Source organism: Salvelinus fontinalis, unplaced genomic scaffold (assembly GCF_029448725.1).
Source record: "Salvelinus fontinalis isolate EN_2023a unplaced genomic scaffold, ASM2944872v1 scaffold_0283, whole genome shotgun sequence".
NCBI classification, from domain to species: domain Eukaryota; kingdom Metazoa; phylum Chordata; class Actinopteri; order Salmoniformes; family Salmonidae; genus Salvelinus; species Salvelinus fontinalis.
This window is the reverse complement of record NW_026600492.1, coordinates 164,649-192,380: the sequence shown is the minus strand read 5'-3', so window position 1 is coordinate 192,380 and position 27,732 is coordinate 164,649. Positions and strand designations below refer to the sequence as shown.

The following is a 27,732-nucleotide window of genomic DNA, read 5'->3' as shown; positions in this document are numbered from 1 at the left end:
TTCTAAAACCGTTTGAATTATATCTGTGAGTAAAACAGAACTCAAGTTGGAGCAAACTTCCTGTGAGGAAGTGAGAAATCTGAAATCAGGCAGGCTGTTCTGGCAAAAGGAACGGGGATAAACATACCTGAATTTGTCCAATAGAAACTCTCGTTTGCAACTGTTGGACTAATGACTACACCCTAGATCAGCTAGATAAATGCAAGAGTGTGCAAGGTGGTATTAAATATGTCACTGTCTATCACCTCAAATTTTTCTCTCGACCAGTGTGCACCTACGTTGTAAACTTTAATTCATAGGCTAGGTTGTAGAAACCTCATGATAGGTATAGGGGAATTGTTAGTATCAGTAGTAGCCTAAACCTATCGCTGTTACATTGAACAATGTTAATGGAATATGATTGGCAGTCATCTAATATGCTGTAATAGAAATAAGGCCATGCTCATGAAAAAACAAATCGTTCTGCCTCATCTTAAACGGCACTGTTAGGATGGTGGACCATCTTGCTACACATGGGAAACTGTTGAGCTGGAAAAACCCATCAACTTTGCAGTTCTTGACACAAACCGGTGCACCTGGCACCTACTACCATCCCCCGTTCAAAGACACTTAAATATTTTGTCTTCCCCATTCACCCTCTGAATGATACACATACACAATCCATGTCTCATTTGTCTCAAGACGTAAAAATCCTTATTTAACCTGACTCCTCCCCTTCATCTACACTGATTGAAGTGGATTTAACTTGTGACATCAATAAGGGATCATATCATTCACCTGGATTCACCTAGTCAGTTTATGTCATGGAAGGAGCAGGTGTTCTTAATGTTTTGTAGACTCAGTGTAAAGCACTACAGATAATCAAGTGCTATTTGAATGTGACGCATTTGCTCTATTGTTTACAGCGGGGTTGGGAAATTCCAGTCCTCGAGGGCCTGATTAGTGTCACAGTTTTGGCCCAGCTAACACACCTGACTCCAATAATCAACAATTCATGATCTTCAGTTTAGAATGCAATTTGATTAATCAGCTGTGTTTGCTAGGGAGGGAGAAAAAGTGTGACATCAATCAGGCCCGGAGGACTGGAGTTGCCCACCCCTGGTTTACAGGATGATTTGTATCTTAAAGAGCGTAGCTTTAAGGGAATAGTACCGTCACATCTAAATAAAAACGAATGTAAAAAATGAACAGAGCAAATGTGTATTAAAACACTACCTAATCATATAAGTATTTATTCAACATTTACATATTCATATTGTAATGAAACAGTAGGGAGCAGGTCTCGAACCCTCGACCTTCTAGCCCGAGGTCCGGCGCGCTATCGACTGTGCCGCAAAAGCATGCTCGTGCGGCAGGGTCGATTTCCGCGATTATAAACCCAGGGTCGCTGTTATTATTACACTATTAAGCTTCTACGTCTGTGTACAGGACGGTATTATTTGTAAGACGTAAGAGAAAATATATCAGTTTATTGTTAAATTATTATGACGTTCTTTCCAATACAAAAGCGTAGTAACTATTGTTTCCAAACTGCGTTACCCACTCCAGCCAGCAGAAGGTGATGGGAGTCTTTCAGGTGATGCTTCTTGCGTGACGTATAATCTAGTGGACGGGACAGGAGGCTTCTTCAACAGCGACAAAAGGCTTCTGGTTTAACCACGCGGTGCTTTGCTAGCAAACCTAAAACTCTTTAGACCATTCTTGTGTATATTACTCTTAGTGTTTCGAACATAATTCTGTGTACCTATCTACTGGTTCATTTATAAACGTAATTTGCTTGTTAAATTAGCAATGTGATACATTGATACTGCACTAGGTTAATTTCCCGGAGCATAAACGCACAAATCTAGACGGAGAAAGAAACTGGTGAAAGGAGGCAAAGAGGCTTGAAGAATGAAAATGGAGAAACAAGAGGATGATATTACAGTGAAAGAGGAAGATGGGAAAGAGGTTGTCAAAGTGGAAAAAGAGGTAGAAGCTTTCAGAATCAAAAAGGAGGAAGATGCCGTAAAATTGAAAGAAGAGGAAGAACCTTTTCGAGTAAAAGAGGAGACTGAAGTTCCGATTACCACCAGTGAGTACTGTCTTAAAAACAGGGACACAAACTATGCAGTTGTTGAACTGTGTTTTTTAAGGGGCATTCTACTGAATACCGGCACTTTAATATGTTGTTCAGTTCTGTAGGAGTTGTTTAAGGGGCAATCTGCCATTGGTACATATATTTTGTGCACTTAAAAATTGTATTTATTGAATTCTCTATGTGGTCTATATTAAAGTGCACTTATTCTAATATAACAGGCTTTTAAAATATAATATACAGTGCATCATTTCTACTTAAAATATCAAAGGGACACAAAATGCACCCATTTTGTGGAACGGCCCTTAAACATTCGCATCACAGTGGTGGGAAAAGTACGCAATTGTCATACTTGAGTAAAAGTACAGATACCTGAATAGACAATTACTCAAGTAAAAGTGAGTCAGCTAGTAAAATACTTCCTGAGTAAAAGTCTAAAATATACTTTAGTATCAAAAGTATATAAATAATTTCAAATTCCTTATATTAAGCAAACCAGATGGTGCCATTTTCTTTTTATTTACGGATAGCCAGGGACACACTCCAACTCTCTGACAATCTACAATTGAAACGTGTGTTTAGTGAGTCCGCCAGATCAGAGGCAGTGATGATTACCATGGATGTTCTCTTGATTAGTGCGTGAATTGGACCATTTTCCTGTCCAGCTACGCCTTCAAAATGTAATGAGTACTTTTGGATGTCTGGGAAAATGTATGGAGTAAAAAGTACATCATTTTCATTAGGAATATAGTGAAGTAAAAGTCAAATTAGTCAAAAATAGTAAAGTACAGATTCCCTGAAACTACTTAAATCGTACTTGAAAGTATTTTTTACTTGAGTACTTTATACCACTGATCACAGAATAAAGAAGCATAATTAAAGTGGCTAATTTAGGCCCTTTTTAGTCATATATTCATGCCTCTTGTAACACTCTGTAATTGCAATAGATGGTCATAAGTTTACCATCTGTTTGATGTTCTCGTTCACACAGGAGAGAGACATGACTATTGTGGATCCTCTGGGGAGCATCAACAACATCCTGCTGACGAGGAAGAGAAGAGTCTCTCCAGATCAGAACACCAGATGGTACAGCTTGGTTTGGTCTAGTATACAGCTTGCTCTATCGGGGTCTGGGCTGGGTTTCTGTAAAGCACTTCATGACAACAGTGGCTTCAGCATCCATAATGATATGTGTCTGTCCCCTCTTTATGGTTACCAGGAAAATGCTAGCCCTTCCACCCTCCCGGAGTCCCCATGTCGTGCCTTACTGCTGGGTATGAAAAGGTTGTCTGTGCAGCTGGTGGACTGCAGGAAAACAACAGGTAAGAGTGGAACTGTGAGAGGAGGAGAAGAGACGAAAGGATCAGGTTTAACTCATCAAAGTAAGTGCTGTAGTTTAGTTTGAACAAATACAATAGATCTTCCCACTGGTATCTGTTACCAGGACAACCAGCAGAGTTCTGTTTGTTGACAGGAAGATAGACTGGTATCTGTTACCAGGACAACCAGCAGAGTTCTGTTAGTTGACATGAAGATGGACTGGTATCTTTTACTAGTAGAGCTGTCACAGACTAATAAATATCTTGTTTGACTTAGTCACTTGTTCTTTTGACCAATCAATTGGTGCACATTTTAAACGTGTATTTCTATATATACACTACCGTTGAAAAGTTTGGGGTCAATTAGAAATGTACTTGTTTTTGAAAGAAAAGCAAAATTTTTTGTCCAATAAAATAACATCAAATTGATCAGAAATACAGTGTAAACATTGTTACTGTTGTAAATGACTGTTGTAGCTGGAAATGGCAGATTGTTTTATGGAATATCTACATAGGCGTACAGAGGCCCATTATCAGCAACCATCACTCCTGTGTTCCAATGGCACTTTGTGTTACCTAATCCAAGTTTATAATTTTAAAAGGCTACTTGATCATTAGAAAACCCTTTTGCAATTATCTTAGCACCGCTGAAAACTGTTATGCTGATTTAAAGAAGCAATAAAACTGGCCTTCTTTAGACCAGTTGAGTGTCTGGAGCATCAGCATTTGTGGGTTTGATTACAGGCTCAAAATGGATCAATTAGCCTTTTAAAATGATAAACTTGGATTAGGTAACACAACGTGCCATTGGAACACAGGAGTGATGGTTGCTGATAATGGGCCTCTGTATGCCTATGTAGATAATCAGCCATTTCCAGCTACAATAGTAATTTACAACATTAACAATGTCTACACTGTGTATATGATCAATTTGATGTTATTTTAAATGGACAAAAAAATAGCTTTTCTTTCAAAAACAAGGACATTTCTAAGTGACCCCGAACTCTTGAATGGTATTGTATATCCTCACACCATCCATGTTGTAAACAGCGTGCTGCATGAATTCCGACTCAACTTGCAACAAAACAATTTTATGAAATCTAATTTTGTTAGAAATCTACATTGTTTAACATGGTCAAGTTCGGTTTATGTGCAATCTTCAGACACTCTAGAAGGCAACCAAACTTGTTTCATCATTCTACATGATGTATTGGCTATACAACACCTGAATTAGCCCATGAAGGGTCTTGGTCCAATGACCACCTATCGTTTTGAAACCTAGCTAGATAGCCAATGAGCTGGGCTTTCCAGCAGTATGTGAACGCCGTTTGTAGGACAAACAGCCATCATGCTAGAGCTGTGCACAACAGAGTTCATTCTCTGGTGAAAGTAAACAGGACGCACTGTAGTTTACGTTTCACAGCAGTTCCTTCTCTTCTACAAACTTCTCAAATCTGAAAAAGTTAAACATGGCTACTAAGAGTGGAAAATCTAAATCTCAGTCCAAGTATAAACATTTTGATGTTATTATTGCAGAAATTGACCAGGAGAGTGACACAGAAGGAATGGATGAGGACTCTGTGAGTGACTACAGTTATGATTCCAGCGCGGAAGAAATGTTTTTGGAAGGAAAAGATCCACTTTTAGACCAGTAAGTAAAATAGGTTTTTGCATCTCATGCTAATGCAGTTGTTTAAATGGTCGCATATTCATTAGATTTTTTTTTATAGTTATTTATAAATATATATTTATACACACAGCCGAAGTTTACATAAACTTAGGTTGGAGTCAGTATAACTCGTTTTTCAACCACTCCACAAATTTCTTGTTAACCTCACTAGGGTATGTGGGATGGTAGCGTCCCACCTCGTCAACAGCCCGTGAAACTGCCGGGTGCCAAATTCAAAACAGAAATCCCATAATTTAAATTCCTCAAACATACAAGTATTTCACACCATTTTAAAGATACACCTGTTGTAAATCCAGCCAAAGTGTCAGATTTCAAAAAGGTTTTACGACGAAAGCACACCAAACGAATGTTAGGTTAGAGCCAAGTCACAGAAAAATACAGCCATTTTTCCAGCCAAAGAGAGGAGTAACAAAAAGCAGAAATAGAGGTAAAATTAATCACTAACCTTTGATGATCTTCATAGGACTTAGGACTTCATGTTACACAATACATGTATGTTTTGTTCGGTAAAGTTCATATTCATATCCAAAAATCTGAGTTTAGGCGGGACGCTACTGTCTCACTTGGCCAAAAGCCAGAGAAAATGCAGAACGCCAAATTCAAATGAATTACTATAAAAATCTAACTTTCCTTAAATCACACATGAAAGATACCAAATTAAAGCTACACTGGTTGTGAATCCAGCCAACATGTCAGAATTCAAATAGGCTTTTCGGTGAAAGCAAACAATGCTATTATCTGAGGATAGCACCATTGTAAACAAAGAGAGAGAAGCGACACAAAACGCAGAAATAGAAATATAATTCATGCCTTACCTTTGACGAGCTTCTGTTGTTGGCACTCCCAATATGTCCCATAAACATCACAAATAGTCTTTTTTTTCCGATTAATTCCGTCGATGTATATCCAAAATGTCCATTTATTTGCCGCGTTTGAGCCAGAAAAACACCGGTTCCAATTTGTGAAACGTGACTACAAAATGTCTCAAAGGTTACCTGTAAATGTTGGCCAAAAATGTCAAACTATTTTTGTAATACATCTTTTGGTATTTTTTAACGGAAATAATCGATAAAGTTGAAGACAGGATGATCTGTGTTCAATACAGGATTAAAACCAACTGTAGCTAGCTTTCTGGTCACGCGCTTCTAACAAACAGGACACTTCGAGTGACCCTCCTTCAAGATGGCCGTACTTCTTCATTACACAAAGGAATAACCTCAACCAATTTCTAAAGACTGTTGACATCCAGCGGAAGCGGTAGGTCCCTTAAAAATCTGGTTCCCCAATGAAAACTCATTGAAAAGAGAGTGACCTCAAAAAAAAATCTGAATGGTTTGTCCTCAGGGTTTTGCCTGCTAAATAAGTTCTGTTATACTCACAGACATGATTCAAACAGTTTTAGAAACTTCAGAGTGTTTTCTATCCATATCTTATCTTCTGGGGATGAGTAGCGTGCAGTTTAATTTGGGCATGCTTTTCATCCAAAATTCCGAATGCTGCCCCCTACCCAAGAGCAGTTAACTGCCTTGTTCAGGGGCAGAATGACATATTTTTACCTTGTCAGCTCTGGGACTCGATCCACCAACCTTTGGGTTAGTGGCCCAACGCTCTAACCACTAGGTTACCTGCCGCCCCAAGGTTCCACATCATCAAGCAACATGGTCTGTTTGGTGCTGTTCCATTCACTTCATTCCATTGTTATATAAATAGCCATTGGAGGCTGTTGAGGGGAGGGCGGCCCACAACAATGGCCGGAATGGAGTAGAATGGAACAGCACCAAACAGACCATGTTGCTTGATACCATTCCACTCACCCCACCCCGGCCACCACTATGAGCCGTTCTCCCCTGACCAGCCTTATTCACCATTGATAAACACACACTTCACCGTTGTGATTATGTTCCCTCTACTCTATATAATAGACATCTGTTTATTTTACGTGTCGATACAGGGCTCATCTGTAGAAGTATTCTTACTGATTGTTTTTTCTTACACCGTGCCAGGGACTCGGATGAACAATGGGAACCCACAATGTCAAGGTGTCCATCCCCCACTAATTCAGACGCTGAAGCTGGTTCATCCAGCCGGACCCCTGCTGTCTCCTGCTCCACACCTTCCCCCGCCCGGCCATCTAGAGGTGTGAAGAGGCCAGCCCAGAAGCGGAGGAGGCCCAGTGAACCAGCGGCAACTACCACCGAGGCAGAGGACCGTTGGCACACTGTGCTAGAAGATGATGTGGAGCCACTTCCACCAACATTTAGACCGAAAAGGCAGCCAGGACCTCAGCTGGACAAGACTGTAAAGTACAGCCCCCTTCATCTTTTCCAGATGTTTTTCTCCTTGTCAGTTCTTGATTCGCTGGTGTCTAACACCAACAAGTATGGGGCTAAGACACAAGCAGGCAAGAAAGAGGCATGGAACCCCATTTCCGTCCAAGACCTGTACTGTTACATCTCACTGGTTATTTACATGGGGTTTGTGAAGTGTAAAAACCTCAAGGACTACTGGAGAACGTCAACACTCTACCAACTGCCTTTCCCCTCCACTGTCATGCCTTCTAAAAGGTTTCTGACTATCTCGCAGGCGCTTCATATCAGTGACCCACAAGTTGACGACGACAATGACAAGAAGAGAGGCACAGCAAGCTTTGATAGGCTCTGCAAAATCAAACCTCTCTACCCCAGCATGGTTGAGGCCTGCAAGACCCATTTTCAACCCAACCAGAACCTGTCCATAGATGAGAGGATGGTAGCCTCAAAGGCTGGAATTGGCCTCAAACAATATATGAGTAACAAGCCAACAAAAGGGGGGTACAAACTGTTTGTTTTGGACGATTCTGTGTGTGCCTACACTTGGAATTTTTTTGTTTACGAGGGGAAATCCATCTCAGCCACCGGTAAGGGACTTAGTTATGATTCCGTTATGGAATTATTAGATTTTCAACTGCTGGGGACGGGCTACAAACTGTTTGTGGACAACTTCTACACAAGCCCTACCCTGTTCACAGACCTGAGGAAGCTGAATGTGTGGGCTTGTGGCACCATTCGTACCAACAGAGTGGGTTTTCCCAAAACAAAAGTCAACGACATGCCTAAGCGGGCTGATAGGGGTATCATGCGATGGATTCGTAAAGATGACCTGCTCTTTGTAAAGTGGATGGATACCAGAGAGGTGGTCATGTGCTCCAGTATCCACAAATCGTACAGTGGCGATCACGTCGTCAGGCGTGTGAAGGACGCTAATGGGGAACAGACCACTAAAAATGTTCCCATTCCTGCTGCTGTGAAGGATTACAACAAGAGCATGGGAGGTGTGGACCTGTCAGATGCTCTGATAGGCTACTACAATGTTCTCCACAAGACAACGAAATGGTACAGAACATTGTTTTATCATTTCATCGACATTGCTGTGGTGAATGCATTCGTCCTCCAGAAGGAAATGGCTAAGAGCTGTGGACAGACCTCCATGACACAGCTAGCCTTCAGAAAGCTGCTCATCCGGGAGCTTGCTGGCTACGGCACAAAGTCCACTGCAGCACCTTCTGCCCCCTCTACCTCTGTCCCTTCTGCTCCTGCCACCAGTGGTGTTCACATGCCCGAATTCATAACTGCAGACATAAATGTGCCTCGGGGCAAAAAGGCCACAGCATGGAGGCGTCGTTGTGTTCTTTGTCACATGAAGTCCCCCATCACCTGCACGACTTGTTCGGTTTGCCTCTGCTTTACAGCAGAAAGAGACTGCTTTGGGACTTGGCATCAGCAGCGCAATATTGTGTAGAGGACTGAGGATCTTCCAAATACTGTCATTCTAAAGTTGTTTTATTTTATTTTTTACTTTGTGTGGTTTGTGGTGTTGTTCAACAGTGACATTGGATCCCTGGGCTGCTAACTTGGCCCTTAAATGTTTCACTTCTGTGTTTGGAGATATTGGATCAGCATTCTTGTCACATTTCCCGTTAGTACCTTTTATGTAGGGAAGCTAATGATCCATCATTTATGACATTCCTGGGAGTGTGTAGACGAAGCATTTTTGTATTTTCTATGTAGTTATTTTCTTGAAAAAAATCAATTTGGCCATTTGGGCAACTCGTGTGGGACACCTGGGTGACTTCATACTAAATGTCATGTAACTCGCTCATTCTTGACGTTATCAGTCTGACTTTGCACATGTACTGTTGCCCTGTTGTGGACAACATATAAATGACCCCCAGCGTCCTATATCAATGTATGTCCTTTTGCATTTCAAAAAATTTTCAAATAAAAATGTAAAACATGTTTTTATCTTTTACCAGCTGTGTTATATTCTCCTACATTAATTTCACATCTCCACAAACTTCAGTGTTCCCTTTCAAATAGTATCAAGAATATGCATTTCCTTGCTTCAGGTCCTGAGCTACAGGCAGTTCGATTTGGGTAATTTTAGGTGGAAATTGAGATGAAGGGTCCTATCCAGAAGAGGTTTTAACCTGACCCAACCATTCTCCTCCCTCTCCTGCTAGCTTTCGCAGATTGTGCCATTACTCTCCTGAAGTTGCCGCATTGACCAATCATGTCAATGAGAAGCTATACAGAGCTGTCCGCATTGTTACAACATTTGGGAGGCGCTTGGCGGTGCAGTACGGAGCTCCATTTGGTCTCTGGAGGCTGAGACCAAATTTTTGGATAAAGCATAAATTGGATTTTAGTCTTTTTTTTAGGATTAGTTCAGAGGGTGCAAATACAAGGCCTTCGGAAGTATTCAGGCCCCTTGACTTTTTCCACATTTTGTTACGTGACAGCCTTATTCTAAAATATATATTTTTTAAAATAATCAATCTACACAATACCCAATAATGACGAAGTAAAAACAGGTTAACATAAAAAATTACAAATGGAAATATCACATTTACATAAGTATTCAGACCCTTTACTCAGTACTTTGTTGAAGCACCCTAGGCAGTGATTACAGCTTCGAGTCTTGGGTATGACCCTACAACCGCCTTAAAGTATGGGTCGCGACCCTTTTGTCAATAGGGGGTGCTGTTAGCACTTTACTTTTTTTGACATTGCCAAATTAAACTGCCTAGTAGTCAATTCTTGCTCGTACAATATGCATATTATTGTTATTATTGGATAGAAAACACTCTCTAGTTTCTATAACCGTTGGAATTATGTCTCTGAGTGGAACAGAACTCTATCTACAGCACTTTTCCTGACAGGGAGTGAGATTTCAGAAATCTTGGCCTCTGGTCCCAGGTCAGTTTTAATGTCCCTGTGAATGCTATGAGGGTACAAACACTGCCTACACCTTCCTCTAGATGTCAGTAAGTGGTGACAATTTGAATGGAGTCGATTGCGCAATCAGGGCCCGTATAAAACACAAAATACCGGAAGTAGCTTTCCTTTGGACCCTGAGCTCGACGCGAGAAGGACGTTGGACCGACCTCTTTCCAAGCCTTGGTTTAGCCAGTAATATATCGCCGGTCATGTTTTTACTTGTTATAGGTGTTAAAAACATCATAAGGTAGTTAATTTAAACCGTTTTATAGCAATTTATATCCGTTTAGTGCGATTTTGAGGCATTTATTTGTGACACCCTTCCATGAGCTGGGCACGTTTCCTGTACATACCGAACGTTATTGGCCATTTCGACGGGACAAGAGGACATCTTTCGACCAAAAGACGATTAGACCGGAGAAAGGATACATTGGCCAAGATTCTGATGGAAGAACAGCTCACAGTAAGAACTATTTATGATGATAAATCGCTGTTCTGTTGAAAATTTTTAACACATATATCGCCATTTTGTTATGTGTAGCTTCGCTTGGCGGACCCGGTATTGCACAGTAAGGATAATTTTTGAAATGTAAGTCAGCGATTGCATTAAGAACTAATTTGTCTTTCGATTCCTGTCAACCCTGTATTTTTTAGTCAAGTTTATGATTAGCTATCGATTAGACTAGATCACTCTCAAAGATAGCGCCCGACATTTTCAGGCCAGTTTTGCTACTATTCTCATTGTATAACCACGTTTTTTTGTGGCTAAATATGCACATTTTCGAACAAACTCTATATGTATGTTGTAATATGTTACAGGAGTGTCATAGGAAGAATTCTGAGAAGGTTAGTGAAAAAATTAATATATTTTGGTGATCATAACGTTATCGCTCCCGTTGCCTTGGATTCATGCTGGGGTAACGTTTGCACATGTGGTATGCTAATATAACGATTTATTGTGTTTTCGCTGTAAAACGCTTAGAAAATCTGAAATATTGTCTGAATTCACAAGATCTGTGTCTTTCCATTGCTATGCTTTGTCTATTTTTATGAAATGTTTTATGATGAGTAAATTGGTAATACACGTTGCTCTCTGTATTTATTCTAGTCGAGTTGTGATGGTGGGTGCAATTGTAAACTATGATTTCTACCTGAAATATGCACATGTTTCTAACAAAAACTATCCTATACAATAAATATGTTATCAGACTATCATCTGATGAGGTTTTTTCTTGGTTAGTGGCTATCAATATCTTTATTTGGCCGAATTGGTGATAGCTACTGGTGGAGAGAAAAAATGGTGGACAAAGAAAAATGGTGTCTTTTGCTAACGTGGTTAGCTAATAGATATACATATTGTGTCTTCCCTGTAAAACATTTTAAAAATCAGGAATGATTGCTGGATTCACAAGAAGTGGATCTTTCATCTGGTATCTTGGACTTGTGATTGAATGATATTTAGATGCTACTATTTACTTGTGACGCTATGCTAGCTATGCTATTCAGCTTTTTTACTGGTGGGGGGTGCTCCCGGATCCGGGTTTCTGACTCGGTAGAAGTTAATGGTGGGTCGCGATGTGTCAGTGTACATTTATAATTGTTCACAACACCACAAAAATTGCAAAAAAATTCAATCCTGTTTTCACTCCGTCATTATGGGGTATTGTGTGTTGATTGATGAGGGGGGAAAAAACGATTTATTCAATTTTAGAATAAGGCTGTAAGGTGAAAGGTCAAGGGGTCTGAATACTGTATGTGCCAAGTTAAAATATTCCCAAGAGACATGCTCTAAACTCTGCTTCTGGCTCCTCAGCAACTTTGCAGTGTTTTGTTATTTCTATTAGCCCAGAACGTTTGTTGTGTCATTACATACAGCCGGAAATAACATTTGGATATCAGAGCAGCGGTAACTCGCCAGCATTACGATCAGGAATACAACTTCTCAGAATGTGATCCTTTGTTCGTACCCCCCAGGGCTCGTCGCCGACGGCAGAGAAGAGGTATTCTGAGTGGACTTCTAGTTAGACTCAGGAGGCGGGCACACCATGTACAAAGAATAATAATGCAATTTAACCATTGATGGATGGTGACGAAATTAATGACATCACCAGTAGTCATGTTAAAGTTTTCAATATTTTATTGGTGGAGTTGATGTATTTGCATGTGGCTGTGCATTATATGATGCCTGAATAGGAAGCATAGTCTGATCGTGACTACTGGTTTTCTTAATAAATTATTGATCAAAACCTTCTTTGGGGTTAATTCCAAATATCTACTTGCATTGCTTGGTAGTGTATTCGCATAGTATGATACATAAATAATAACATTTAAGTCAAATAAAACAAACAGTATTATCCAGAATTCAGACGTGAATAACATTTTTGTTATCACATCAACAAAACCTTTTAGAATGTACCTGTTTTCATTATAGAATGTGCTACCTGTCCCAGACCTGCTGTTTTCAACTCTTAATGATCGGCTATGAAAAGCCAACTGACATTTATTCATGATTATTATTTGACCATGCTGGTCATTTATGAACATTTTGAACATCTTGGCCATGTTCTGTTATAATCTCCACCCGGCACAGCCAGAAGAGGACTGGCCACCCCTCATAGCCTGGTTCCTCTCTAGGTTTCTTCCTAGGTTTTGGCCTTTCTAGGGAGTTTTTCCCAGCCACCATGCTTCTACACCTGCATTGCTTGCTGTTTGGGGTTTTAGGCTGGGTTTCTGTACAGCACTTCGAGATATTAGCTGATGTACGAAGGGCTATATAAAATAAACTTGATTTTATTTGCTAGCAAGCTGCCGATCTGTCTGAATCAGTAGCCTTGTGTCGAACGGTCCCGTCAACTAGATTATACGTCACTTTATTTTATTTATTTAACCGTTATTTTACCAAGTAAGTTGACTGAGAACACGTTCTCATTTGCAGCAACGACCTGGGGAATAGTTACAGGGGAGAGGAGGGGGATGAATGAGCCAATTGTACACTAGTGATTATTAGGTGACCTTGATGGTTGAGGTCCAGATTGGGAATTTAGCCAGGACACCGGGGTTAACACCCCTACTCTTACGATAAGTGCCATGGGATCTTTAATGACCTCAGAGAGTCAGGACACCCGTTTAACGTCCCATCCGAAAGACGGCACCCTACACAGAGCAGTGTCCCCAATCACTGCCCTGGGGCATTGGGATCTTTTGTTTAGACCAGAGGAAAGAGTGCCTCCTACTGGCCCTCCAACACCACTTCCAGCAGCACCTGGTCTCCCATCCAGGGACTGACCAGGACCAACCCTGCTTAGCTTCAGAAGCAAGCCAGCAGTGGTATGCAGGGTGGTATGCTGCTGGCAAGTTGTTTCTTGTCACGCAAGAAACAACTTGAAAGAATCATCTGCTGACTAGTTTGGGTGACGCAGTTTAGGAAAATGTTAATTACATTGTTTATTCTTGCTAACAACTTAATACAAAGTATTTTCAAAGTAACCAGATCTGTGTTTACTGCCCCATAGGAGGCATTTTGCCATGCTGTCATTGTAAATACGAATTTGTTCCGAGGCTGCTGTTCATGCTGGGAATGTTGATTGAAGTATACTATCATTTCTATAGTAGATTTTGATCACACAATAAACATTGGACATACTCAGAAGTAAATACCACACCTTTTAATTCCATGTCATTAATTTTACTACTTTCACAGGAAGTTATGCTACACTGCCTACAGGAAGTTATGCTACACTGCCTACAGGAAGTTATGCTACACTGCCTACAGGAAGTTATGCTACACTGCCTACAGGAAGTTATGCTATACTGCCTACAGGAAGTTATGCTATACTGCCTACAGGAAGTTATGCTATACTGCCTACAGGAAGTTATGCTACACTGCCTACAGGAAGTTATGCTATACTGCCTACAGGAAGTTATGCTACACTGCCCACAGGAAGTTATGCTACATTGCCTACAGGAAGTTATGCTACACTACCTACAGGAAGTTATGCTATACTGCCTACAGGAAGTTATGCTATACTGCCCACAGGAAGTTATGCTATACTGCCTACAGGAAGTTATGCTACACTGCCCACAGGAAGTTATGCTACACTACCTACAGGAAGTTATGCTATACTGCCTACAGGAAGTTATGCTATACTGCCCACAGGAAGTTATGCTATACTGCCCACAGGAAGTTATGCTACACTGCCCACAGGAAGTTATGCTACACTGCCCACAGGAAGTTATGCTACACTGCCCACAGGAAGTTATGCTACACTGCCTACAGGACGTTATGCTACACTTCCTACAGGACGTTATGCTACACTTCCTACAGGAAGTTATGCTACACTGCCTACAGGAAGTTATGCTACACTGCCTACAGGAAGTTATGCTACACTACCTGTAGGTAGTGCCCCCGGAGTCTCTTCATGGAAGAGCCCACCTGCACTCAGCTGGTCAGGTGCCTTAACAGGAAAAGGATATGATATCACACAGGGAGAAAGGCAGGAGAAGTGGTGCCCTGTATGTCCAAGGTGTCTCTGGGCCAGATTACTGTAAAAGCACTTTGTGACCACTGCTGAGGTAAAAAAAAAAGGCCATACAAATTTGCTTTATTGATTGTATAAATATTAGTCCTATTACCAAGGCCGTGCTGCTTGGTTCCCCAGTGAAGTCCTATTACCAGTCAGGTAGGAAGTAGCAGTGAAGTTCTATTACCAGTCAGATAGGAAGTAGCAGTGAAGTTCTATTACCAGTCAGATAGGAAGTAGCAGTGAAGTCCTATTACCAGTCAGGTAGGAAGTAGCAGTGAAGTCCTATTACCAGTCAGGTAGGAAGTAGCAGTGAAGTCCTATTACCAGTCAGATATGAAGTAGCAGTGAAGTCCTACTACCAGTCAGATAGGAAGTAGCAGTGAAGTCCTATTATAAGTCAGAATAGGAAGTAGCAGTGAAGTTCTATTACCAGTCAGGTAGGAAGTCGCAGTGAAGTCCTATTACCAGTCAGATAGGAAGTAGCAGTGAAGTCCTATTACCAGTCAGATAGGAAGTAGCAGTCCTACTACGACACAAAATGTCACCTGTGGATATTGATCCAACACCACGTATTCAAACCAGCCCACTGGGCACAGACGTGTTGAACGTCTAGTTTCTCTTTACATTTCTTTGCGTCGTCAACTAAAGTGGATTCAACATGAAATCAACACAAAATGTCACCTGTCATTGGATTTAGGTTGCCAGTTCGGTGAAAAATAAAACATACCTGATATTCATGGCTTTTTACAAATCCAATCAGGTTCCACATTGATCAAACATCACATGGATTTGTTTTGTTGAAATGGTGTGGAAACAAAGTTTATTCAACCAGTGGGAGGCTTGTAAATGACCCCAGGAAAATAAAACAAAGAACTCTTCATTGAGACAATGATAAAAAGCAATCCGTGGGAGAGTTGAGGTGGATATTATAAAATAAGGATCTGCTGGAGTCCAAGTCAAACCAAGATTCTTTATTTCTGAGCTCAGAGAGAATAACAGTTACACAGCGCAGTGTAGACAGTCTGAATTCCTGAAGCATTGGGTGATGGGCACATATCTTAATAGTTTCCTGTTCCTGGGAGGGATATTATTCATACAAGGACGCAGGTGCAGCTGGTTTGCAACGCAGGATGATACTCCCAGGAACAGGAGATTATAATAGGTCAGTTTCACAAGGTTAGTCTGTGGTGGTTAATTGCTGTATTACCAAATGAGGAGAGACAAAGTTCACACACCAGTCAGTTATACTTAAACTACATCTTTAATAATAAGATCTTTGCAATGACTTTCAACAATTCACTATTTCTAATGAACCGTTGAGAGTGGCAACACAATGGCTACTGAGATCTTTTATAGCAAAGATCCACCCCCTAGTCGACATAAACCACAGATATTAGGAACAGTTTACAAAGTGAGACTTTATAATGAGAAAGGAGTATCCCGTAGCCAGATAGCATTCGCTATAATTCATCATTCAGTTTGGTCCCTAAGACGAGGTTCTAATCTCGTTCCTGGTACTTCATTGCACAAAAACACCAACTCATCCAATGGCATAACTCAATTGTCAACTCTAGATACTCCCATCTCAAGTAAAACCCCTTCTTGACCCCACTCCTGGACAAGCTCACTGAGGGGAGTGAGCCTCTAGGTCATACACTATCCCAGGATAAGTGCAACATCGGAGAGGCCATACAATGGTTCCAGACACTGCCATACACCTCCCCCCAATGCCAAAGGAGGGAGTGACTTGCGCACAGACATTGTGGAAACCAGTAAGTGGTTCCCCATTAATCACACCATCCCTTCACATAGTTTAACAGATACATTCACATATGAAGACAATGATCCCTCCTGTCCTCTTCCCTTCCTGATATTCTGCATAGCACCAGGGACATGTGAAAGACAAGCCTGACCTCTCCCCTCTCTGGGCCCCAGGTGACTGAGCCCCAGCTGAGGGAAGAAGTGCAACTGCCAACACCAGAGTCCGAAGGGATACATTCTAATAACAAGTATATCACATCAGCATATTATGCAGATAAGACATCTTAATTATCTATGTTACCCAACTAATTCTGATTCATCCGCCACAAGTCACATACTCAGATATGTGGACACATACAATTAACATTTTGCATTACAGAGTCTGTGAACATTTTCATTTCATTAAATCATCAGTGGGCCAACATTGCAAATGTAAACAACGGAACAAATGCATCACATCCAAATATCACTTGACTATCTGTAGTGCTGGAGGAAAGACACCCAGATAAACACACACACAGAGTTTAAAAAAGGACCATTTAAACACATGGAATCTGATCTACTCTATATTCAAACTGACATACTCCATATACAATTTGTTTTCTAATAAAAACATACAAATATATGTTTGAGTAGACTGTGTACAATTGAATTTCTTATAGTAAAAACAAGTAAACACATTCTCAGTCAACAACATAAGACAATTGGAGCAGTGTGTATGCCCTCTGAAGAATTTTAAGTGTATGTGATGTGAATTACAAGTTTACACACTAGGATAAGTAATTATTCTCTCCTGTGTAGATTCTCATATGTTTTGTAAGTGACTGTGATGAGTAATATGTCTTCCCAGTCTGAACATTTGTAAGGATTCTCCCCTGTCTCATTTGTTCTTTCAGGCCTCCTAAATAGGTAAAACGCTATGAACTCTGGGAGCAGTGGTAAGGCTTCTCCCCGGTGTGTGTTCGCTCATGAACTCTCAAGCTTTCTAAAAGGCTAACACTCTTTCCACACTGGGCGCAATGGTATGGCTTCTCAAATGTGTGTAATTTTCTCATGGGCTTTCAGGTTTCCTGAATGGCTAAAACTCTTTCCACACTGAGCACAATGGTATGGTGTCTGCCCTGTGTGTATTCGCTCATGAGCTTTGAGGGCGTCTAACCGCTTAAAACTCATTCCACACCGGGAGCAAGGGTGTGGCTTCGCTCCTGTGTGTATCCTCTCATGTCCTTTCATGCTACCTAAATGGGTAAAACTCTTTCCACAATGGGAGCAGTAGTAAGGCTTCTCCCCTGTGTGCAGTCTCATATGTTCCTTCAGGCTTCCTGAATGGCTAAAACTCTTTCCACACTGGGCGCAATTGTATGACTTCTCCCCTGTATGTATTCGCTCATGAACTTTCAGGCTTCCTGACTGGCTAAAACTCTTACCACACTGGGCGCAATGGTATGACTTATCCCCTGTATGTATTCGCTCATGAACTTTTAGGCTTCCTGAATGGCTAAAACTCTTTCCACACTGGGAGCAATGGAAAGGCCTCTCCCCTGTGTGTGTTCGCTCATGAGCTTTCAGATTTCCTAAGTGGCTAAAACTCTTTCCACAATGGGAGCAATGGAAAGGCTTCTCCACTGTGTGTGTCCTCATGTCTTTTCAGGCTTCCTAACTTTTTAAAACTCTTTCCAATCTGGGAGCAGAGGTGTCGTATTGCTGGTTTAGAAGTCATTGGTTCCTCCAAGTTTGGTTTTCCTCCTGCCAAAGACAGTGTTAATTTTAAGAGAAACCAGGATGAAATCTCCACATCATAAAACTGCCTTGCTATGAGGTTTAATCCAAATCAGATCCCTCAACCCGAGGCCAGCTTTCAAACATTACATAATTTAAAACAAATATTGTAGAGCTGCCTGGTAATTACTGATAATGTTTACATCACTCATTTTATTCATTCTGTTTTACAAGTCAGAACACAAAAAACTAAACAGTTCTAGGACACTCAAGACAGAATCCACTGGATTATTTTCGAGCAGGTGGTTGTAAATACACTGCTCAAAAAAATAAAGGGAACACTTAAACAACACAATGTAACTCCAAGTCAATCACACTTCTATGAAATCAAACTGTCCACTTAGGAAGCAACACTGATTGACAATAAATTTCACATGCTGTTGTACAAATGGAATAGACAAAAGGTGGAAATTATAGGCAATTAGCAAGACACCCCCAAAAAAGGAGTGATTCTGCAGGTGGTGACCACAGACCACTTCTCAGTTCCTATGCTTCCTGGCTGATGTTTTGGTCACTTTTGAATGCTGGCGGTGCTCTCACTCTAGTGGTAGCATGAGACGGAGTCTACAACCCACACAAGTGGCTCAGGTAGTGCAGTTCATCCAGGATGGCACATCAATGCGAGCTGTGGCAAAAAGGTTTGCTGTGTCTGTCAGCGTAGTGTCCAGAGCATGGAGGCGCTACCAGGAGACAGGCCAGTACATCAGGAGACGTGGAGGAGGCCGTAGGAGGGCAACAACCCAGCAGCAGGACTGCTACCTCCGCCTTTGTGCAAGGAGGTGCACTGCCAGAGCCCTGCAAAATGACCTCCAGCAGGCCACAAATGTGCATGTGTCAGCATATGGTCTCACAAGGGGTCTGAGGATCTCATCTCGGTACCTAATGGCAGTCAGGCTACCTCTGGCGAGCACATGGAGGGCTGTGCGGCCCCACAAAGAAATGCCACCCCACACCATGACTGACCCACCGCCAAACCGGTCATGCTGGAGGATGTTGCAGGCAGCAGAACGTTCTCCACGGCGTCTCCAGACTCTGTCACATGTGCTCATGTGCTCAGTGTGAACCTGCTTTCATCTGTGAAGAGCACAGGGCGCCAGTGGCGAATTTGCCAATCTTGGTGTTCTCTGGCAAATGCCAAACGTCCTGCACGGTGCTGGGCTGTAAGCACAACCCCCACCTGTGGACGTCGGGCCCTCATACCACCCTCATGGAGTCTGTTTCTGACCGTTTGAGCAGACACATGCACATTTGTGGCCTGCTGGAGGTCACTTTGCAGGGCTCTGGCAGTGCACCTCCTTGCACTTAAAAAGTGAAAAAAAGTTCCTAAAAAAAAACCTTAAAAAGTATTTAATAAAAGGCTGTAACGTAACAAAATGTAGAAAAAGTCAAGGGGTCTGAATACTTTCTGAAGGCACTGTATATAGCCATGTTATAAAGTATGAAAAAGTTTGTTCATTCACGTCATGAATTCACTATGACATCATCATATTTGTATATGTTTTATGGGTTGAAAAAAAAGCCATAACTAATAAAATAACAAATTAACTTGCAAAGTAGCAGACCAAGGCTCGTATCCAGCAATGTCACAAGTCACATTTTTGCAGCGGTTTCAGTACAGCGCTACAGGGAGAGAGAGAGGGAGAGGACAAACACCAATGGACTAGTTTCAATGTATGGAATCACTTAGGAGTTTCTGGATTTTGGGGAAACTTCTCCTTTAAAACTTCTTGTCAATAGGGGGGGCCATTTCGACTTTGTAAAAATTTTGTTCCCAAATTAAACTGCCTCGTACTCAATTCTTGCTCGTACAATATGCATATTATTATTACTATTGGATAGAAAACACTCTCTAGTTTCTAAAACCGTTTGAATTATATCTGTGAGTAAAACAGAACTCGAGTTGGAGCAATCTTCCTGTCAGGAAGTGAGAAATCTGAAATTGGGAACTCTGTTCCTGGGTCAGTTAAATAATTTGCAATTATTCTATTGGTCGACAAGCACTGCATAGGATTTCCCCTAGATGTCAGCAAGCGTTGAGAATTGAAATGGTGTTGCTAGGTAGATCTGAGGCAGTATAAATAGGCTTGGCACGAGGGGTGAACCCTTTTCATCGTTCGCCATGACGCAAGACAGACCTCAGGATGGCCATCTGAGAAGCTCACGTTATCGGCGTTAGATATATCCGGCTCTGATTCTATTCGATATAGGTGTTAGAAACATCATAACGTAGTTATTTTAAACCGAGTTATATCAGTTTATATGAGTATATCGCGATTTTCGGAATTTTCTTTGTCCTGCGTATTGAAGAGTTGGGCATGTCTGGGCCACATAGCTAATGTTTGCTGCTAATTACACGGTTGAAGACGACATTCTACAGCCGAGCAACGATTATTATGGACAAAGGACACCTTGCCCAAGATTCTGATGGAAGCTCAACAAATAGTAAGAAGTCTTTATGCTGTTAATTCGTATTTATGTTGAAAAATGTTAAACAATAATTCCGCCATTAATTTCGGCACGGTCTCGCTGTAACGCACGCTGTATGTCGTAGTAACGTTAATTTAAAAAATCTAACACAGCGGTTGCATTAAGAACTAATGTATCTTTAATTTGCTGTCCAACCTGTATTTTTTAGTCAAGTTTACGATGAGTTATTGATTAGATTAGGTGCCTCTCCAAGATGGCGCCGGACAGATTGCTTGAAGTTTGGCTACTATTCACATTGTATAAGCACGATTTGTGCCGCTACATATGCACATTTTCGAACAAACCCTATATTCATTGTGTAATATGATGTTACAGGACTGTCATCTGATGAAGTTTATGAAGGTTAGTCATAAATTATATATATTTTGCTGGTTTGTTACGATCGCTAACCTTTGCTGCTGGTAAAAGGCTTGTGTTTCTGTCTATTGTGGTAAGCTAATATAATGCTATAGTGTTTTCGCTGTAAAACACTTTAAAAAAATCGGAAATATTGGCTGGATTCACAAGATGTTTGTCTTTCATTTGCTGTACACCATATATTTTTCAGAAATGTTTTATGATGAGTATTTAGGTATTTGACGTTGGTCTCTGTAATTATTCTGGCTGCTTCGGCGCTATTTTAGATTGCAGCTGCAATTTAGAACTGATTTATACCTGAAATATGCACATTTTTCTAACAAAACATATGCTATACAATAAATCTGTTATCAGACTGTCATCTGATGAAGTTGTTTCTTGGTTAGTGACTATTTATATCTTTATTTGGTCAAATTTGTGATAGCTACCTATGCAGGAAGAAAATGGTGGGGGAAAAAAGTTGTGTCTTTTGCTATGGTGGTTAGCTAATAGAAATACATAGTGTCTTCCCTGTAAAACATTTTAAAAATCAGAAATGATGGATGGATTCACAAGATGTGTATCTTTCATTTGGTGTCTTGGACTTGTGATTTCATGAACATTTTATTATATGATATCCCTGTGGCTTTAGGCTAGGCTATGCTAGTCAGCTTTTTTGATGGGGGGGATCCCGGATCCGGGTTTGTGACTCGTTAGTCATTAGATGCTACAGTCCTCCTTTAAGACTCCATCATGTTTAGAATGTGTCTGGAAGCGCTACTCTATCTATTCTACTCTTATCTTTTCGGTTTTAATAATATTTAATAATAATAATACTAATAATGTTATAATAGGTAATAACTAACTTGAATAACTAGTTTTAATACCTGCCCACCGCACCAACAAAATCTTTATCTGTACCCCCCTCTAACAATACCGCTACAGAATTAGCATAGTAGGCCATGTAACTTAAGGTAATCTGAAATATTTAGGACTAACTAACTATTCCTTGCCACCCATTCTGAAACTAACTGCAGCTCTTTGTTAAGTGTTGCTGTCATTTCAGTTGCTGTAGTAGCTGACGTGTACAGTGTTGAGTCATCCGCATACATACACACTGGCTTTACTCAAATGTCGTTGGCATGTCGTTGGTAAAGATTGAAACAAGCAGGTGCCAAACAGCTGCCCTGGGGAATTCCTGATTCTACCTTGATTTTGTTGTACAGGCTTCCATTAAAGAACACTCTCTGTGTTCTGTTAGACAGGTAGCTCTGGGGCGGCAGGTAGCCTAGTGGTTAGAGCGTTAGGCCAGTAACCAAAAGGTTGCTGGATCGAATCCCCGAGCTGACAAGGTAAAACTCTGTCGTTCTGTCCCTGAACAAGACAGTTAACCCACTGTTCTTAGGCCGTCATTGAAAATAAGAATTTGTTCTTAACCAACTTGCCTAGTTAAATAAAGGTTACATTTTAAAAAAGCTATTTATCCACAATATAGCAGGGGGTGTAAAGCCATACGCAGACTATGATCGATAATGTCAAAAGCCGCAATGAAGTCTAACAAAACAGCCCCAACAATATTTCTATCGTCATCAACTTGTCTCAGCCAATCAGTCATTTGTAAGTGCTATGCTTATTGAATATCCTTCCCTATAAGCTGAAAGTCTCAATTTGTTAACTGTAAAATAGCATTGTATCTGGCCAAACTATTTTCATAACATCCATATCCACCAGTCTATATTCATGACAACTAACAGAACTCTGCTGGTTGTCCTGGTAACAGATACCAGTGGGCAGATCTATTTAATTTGTTCAAACTAAACTACAGCACTTACTTTGATGTGTCAAATCTGATCCTTTCTTCTCTTCTCCTCCTCTCACAGTTCCACTCAGCCCCGTTGTTTTCCTGCAGTCCACCAGCAGCACAGACAACCTCTTCATACCCAGCAGTAAGGCGCTACCGGGAGAGGCACGACATGGGGACTCCGGGAGAGAGGAAGGGCTAGCGTTGTCCTGGTAATCATAAAGAGGGGACAAAGACACATATCTTTATGGATGCTGAAGCCACTGTTGTCATGAAGTGTTTTACAGAAACCCAGCCCAGACCCCGATAGAGCAAGCTGTATGCTAGAACAAACCAAGCTGTACCATCTGGTGTTCTGATCTGGAGAGATTCTTCTCTGACTCGTCAGCATCAGGATGTTGTTGAGGCTCCCCAGAGGATCCACGATAGTCACGTCTCTCTCCTGTGTGAACGAGAACAGCAAACAGACGTAAACGTATGACCATCTATTACAATCAAGAGGCATGAATATGTCTAAAATTGCCTTTTTCATCATGATTTTGTCAAATGTTGTTTGTGTTGCAAATGTATAGGGTCAATTCCAATTCTCTCCACTGGGATTCTCTGCCTCTAACCCTATTACAGGGGCTGAGTCACTGGCTTACTGGTGCTCTTTCATGCCGTCCCTAGGAGGGGTGCGTCACTTGAGTGGGTTGAGTCACTGATGTGATCTTCCTGTCTGGGTTGGCGCCCCCCCTTGGGTTGTGCCGTGGCGGAGATCTTTGTGGGCTATACCCGGCCTTGTCTCAGGATGTTAAGTTGGTGGTTGAAGATATCCCTCTAGTGGTGTGGGGGCTGTACCTTGGCAAAGGGGGTGGGGTTATATCCTTCCTGTTTGGCCCTGTCCGGGGGTATCATCGGAGGGGGCCACAGTGTCTCCTGACCCCCCCTGTCTCAGCCTCCAGTATTTATGCTGCAGTAGTTTATGTGTCGGGGGGCTAGGGTCAGTTTGTTATATCTGGAGTACTTCTGTCTTATCCGGTGTCCTGTGTGAATTTAAGTATGCTCTCTCTAATTCTCTCTTTCTCTCGGAGGACCTGAGCCCTAGGACCATGCCTCAGGACAACCTGACATGATGACTCCTTGCTGTCCCCAGTCCACCTGGCCGTGCTGCTGCCCCAGTTTCAACTGTTCTGCCTGCGGCCTGTTCACCGGATGTGCTACCTGTCCCAGACCTGCTGTTTTCAACTCTCTAGAGACTGCAGGAGCGGTAGAGATACTCTTAATGATCGGCTATGAAAAGCCAACTGACATTTACTCCTGAGGTGCTGCACCCTCGACAACTACTGTGATTATTATTATTTGACCATGCTGGTCATTTATGAACATTTGAACATCTTGGCCATGTTCTGTTATAATCTCCACCCGGCACAGCCAGAAGAGGACTGGCCACCCCTCATAGCCTGGTTCCTCTCTAGGTTTCTTCCTAGGTTTTGGCCTTTCTAGCGAGTTTTTCCTAGCCAACGTGCTTCTACACCTGCATTGCTTGCTGTTTGGGGTTTTAGGCTGGGTTTCTGTACAGCACTTTGAGATATCAGCTGATGTACGAAGGGCTATATAAATACATTTGATTTGATTTAGAATGCCCCGTTAAAACAATACATTAAATCAAGAACTTCATAGTGCCCCTGTTTTTAAGACAGTACTCACTGTTTGTAATCTGATCTTGAGCCTCCTCCCATTTCACTCCGAAAACGTCTTCCTCCTCTTTAATTGAGATATCCTCCTCTTCCTCTTTTACTCCAAAAGGTTCTTCCTCTTCTTTCACTACATTCTCTTCTTGTATTGTTACGGCATCTTCCTCCTTTTTGATTCTGAAAGCTTCTACCTCCTCCTCTTCCACTTTGACAACCTCTCTCCCATCTTCCTCTTTCACTGTAATATCATCCTCTTCTTCTTTCAATGTGATAGCTTCCCCTTCCTCCTTTTTCATCCTGAAAGCTTCTTCCTCTCCTTTCATCAGAGCTTCTTTCTCCGTCGAGCTTAGTGAACTCATACTCCGGTCGATTAGCCTAGTTTACCACATTTGCTAATTTAACAAGCAAATTACGTTTAAATGAACTAGTAGACAAGTAAACAGAATTATATTCAAAACACTAAGAGTAAAATACACAAGATTGGTCTAAAGCGCTTCAATGTTTCGGTTTTAGGTTCGCTAGCAAATCACCACGTTGATTGAATCAGAAGCCTTTTGTCGCTGTTGAAGTTCCGTCCACTAGATTATACGTCACGCAAGCAGCATCACCTGAAAGACTCAAATCGTCATCTGCTGACTGGAGTGGGTAACGCAGATTGGAAAAATATTAATTACAATGTTTATTCTTGCAAGCAATGTCATGAGAGGTAATAAAAATAAGAATAAACAGATGTTATGTTTTCTCTTACTTCTTACAGCCAATACTTTACTCCAGGGCTGACCTGCCCATTAGGTAGGATTAGGTGACAGATTAAAGAGTTTTCATTTTTATGTCATAGTTATTCTGAACCCACTTCCTGCAAGTCGTCTAAATTAGCCTAAGTGATTTGTATTTTCCTTCAACTTTCTGAAGAGGAAACAGCCAGGAAATGCCCCTGTCTGAGTGCATTTGTCTACCACTATGTGTAGCTGTTAGCGATGATGCTAATGACAACCATCTTCTGGTTGATGGAAAAGTTTTCCCACAAACCTTGTCAATTAAATGTTAACTACAAAGTAGTCTATGCCTACCTGGCAGAATGATATCATGATTATTTGCATCAATCCTGTTGTGATTTGTTGAGCAGTCTCTGCAATCACATGTGTGCTACAGAGACACCACCAACCAAGCAAGGCTCTTGCTAGTGCCACTTGAATTAAAGGGTATCTACACACAAAAATGAAAATTTCTTAGATTTTTCTCAGACTTCAAAAGTGGTCTCCTGATGTGGTTTAAGTATTGTTGTGGACTTAGAACATCCAATGTTGTTGTTTTTCTATTAACAGTGTGATTTAGAGAGAAAAACAGAAAAACAGGGACATCAGAAACCTGGAAAAACTGAGAAAATGTAATTAGGTTAAAAAAAGAAAAGAAAACGGATTTTATACAGATGTTATATATAGATAGAGATGTTATAGGGCCCTAAATATTCTATACATTTTCTCTCATTACTGGATTATCTAGGGATAGTGTAGAGTAACAGCTGTATCCTGAAGTGACCTTTAACCTCCCTGCTCCTCAATACTTCTTCCACTGGATCAAAGCTTCAGCCAAGTAGAATACATGATAGTGGCAACACATGGAGTTGGGTTGGATATAGTCATGGTCGGATACATGATAGTGGCAACACATGGAGTTGGGTTGGATATAGTCATGGTATGATACATGATCGTGACAACACATGGAGTTGGTTTGGATATAGTCATGGTAGGATACATGATAGTGGCAACACATGGAGTTGGGTTGGATATAGTCATGGTAGGATACATGATAGAGGCAACACATGCAGTAGAGTTGGATATAGTAATGGTAGGATACATGATAGTGGCAACACATGGAGTAGAGTTTGATATAGTCATGGTAGGATACATGGTAGTGGCAACACATGGAGTCATGTTCGATATAGTCATGGTAGGATACATGATAGTGGAAACACATGGAGTTGGGTTGGATATAGTCATGGTAGGATACATGATAGTGGCAACACATGGAGTTGGGTTGGATATAGTAATGGTAGGATACATGATAGTGGCAACACATGGAGTAGAGTTTTACTATAGTCATGGTAGGATACATGATAGTGATAACACATGGAGTAGGGTTTGATATAGTCATGGTAGGATACATGATAGTGCCAACACATGGAGTAGGGTTTGATATAGTCATGGTAGGATACATGATAGTGGCAACACATGGAGTAGGGTTTGATATAGTCATGGTAGGATACATGATAGTGGCAACACATGGAGTAGGGTTTGATATAGTCATGGTAGGATACATGATAGTGGCAACACATGGAGTAGGGTTTGATATAGTCATGGTAAGCAAAATACTTTACTCAACATATTGTGCAGCTTTCTGTTGCAGGATCTTTTTATGGGGGGGGGGGGTGCCCTTTGTTGTTTACACATCACACACATGGTTATGGGCTTTAAAAAAGAAGACACGTACCATGTCAGATATAGTTTAAATGTATTCATATTTGAGTTTGCATCCCAATATGACACTTTAAATACATCACAGAAGACTGAAATGTAAAAAAATGCCTCATGGTTATTGAACTGTACACTGAGATGCTCAGTTTGTCAATATTCCCCTCCAGTGATTCCCCAAAATCTTGTCAACATGTGCCACAAAAATGGAGCTGATATCTTCTACCAGTCATTCTTTATAGACATGTATCCACAACAAGGATTAGGCCTCCCATATAGTCTGCAAAAACCTCTCCAAAATGTCACATTTTTTTAAACATCTTTATTTTCATGCATATAACTTGTCAAAAATCTTTTTTATTACCAAATTCTATCTTTCGTGTGGACAATATTTTTTTCATGTTTTCATGAGTGTTTGAGATTAGGTCCCTGAATGGTCAAAAACCTCTTCAAATAGAAGTACGTTTATAACACATATCTTACAGGTAGGCCCTCTCTCACTCTCTCATCATGTCACAAGCTGACAGGCTCCCAGAGGAAGGGCAGGTCCTCTCTCA

The 27,732-nt window shown here is 41.1% G+C and overlaps 2 protein-coding genes and 1 pseudogene across 2 annotated transcripts in view; 1 reads left to right on the top strand and 2 right to left on the bottom strand.

Annotated features, from left to right (window-relative positions):
- The window catches only part of LOC129845353 (zinc finger protein 850-like), a 60,810-nt pseudogene extending 34,500 nt beyond the window's left edge, over nucleotides 1–26,310 (bottom strand).
- Nucleotides 1,592–9,373, top strand: LOC129845346 (piggyBac transposable element-derived protein 4-like). The gene is made up of 5 exons (XM_055913237.1): nucleotides 1,592–2,074; nucleotides 3,069–3,163; nucleotides 3,297–3,459; nucleotides 4,933–5,047; nucleotides 7,090–9,373. Exons 1-5 carry the CDS (start codon nucleotides 1,894–1,896, stop codon nucleotides 8,861–8,863), a joined length of 2,328 nt encoding a protein of 775 aa, XP_055769212.1. The 5' UTR covers nucleotides 1,592–1,893; the 3' UTR covers nucleotides 8,864–9,373.
- Nucleotides 25,470–27,732, bottom strand: part of LOC129845352 (zinc finger protein 32-like) — a 28,440-nt gene continuing 26,177 nt past the window's right edge. The window contains exon 6 of the mRNA XM_055913244.1: nucleotides 25,470–25,485. Within this exon, the coding sequence (XP_055769219.1) occupies nucleotides 25,470–25,485 (16 nt within the window). The remainder of the gene's footprint in view (nucleotides 25,486–27,732) is intronic.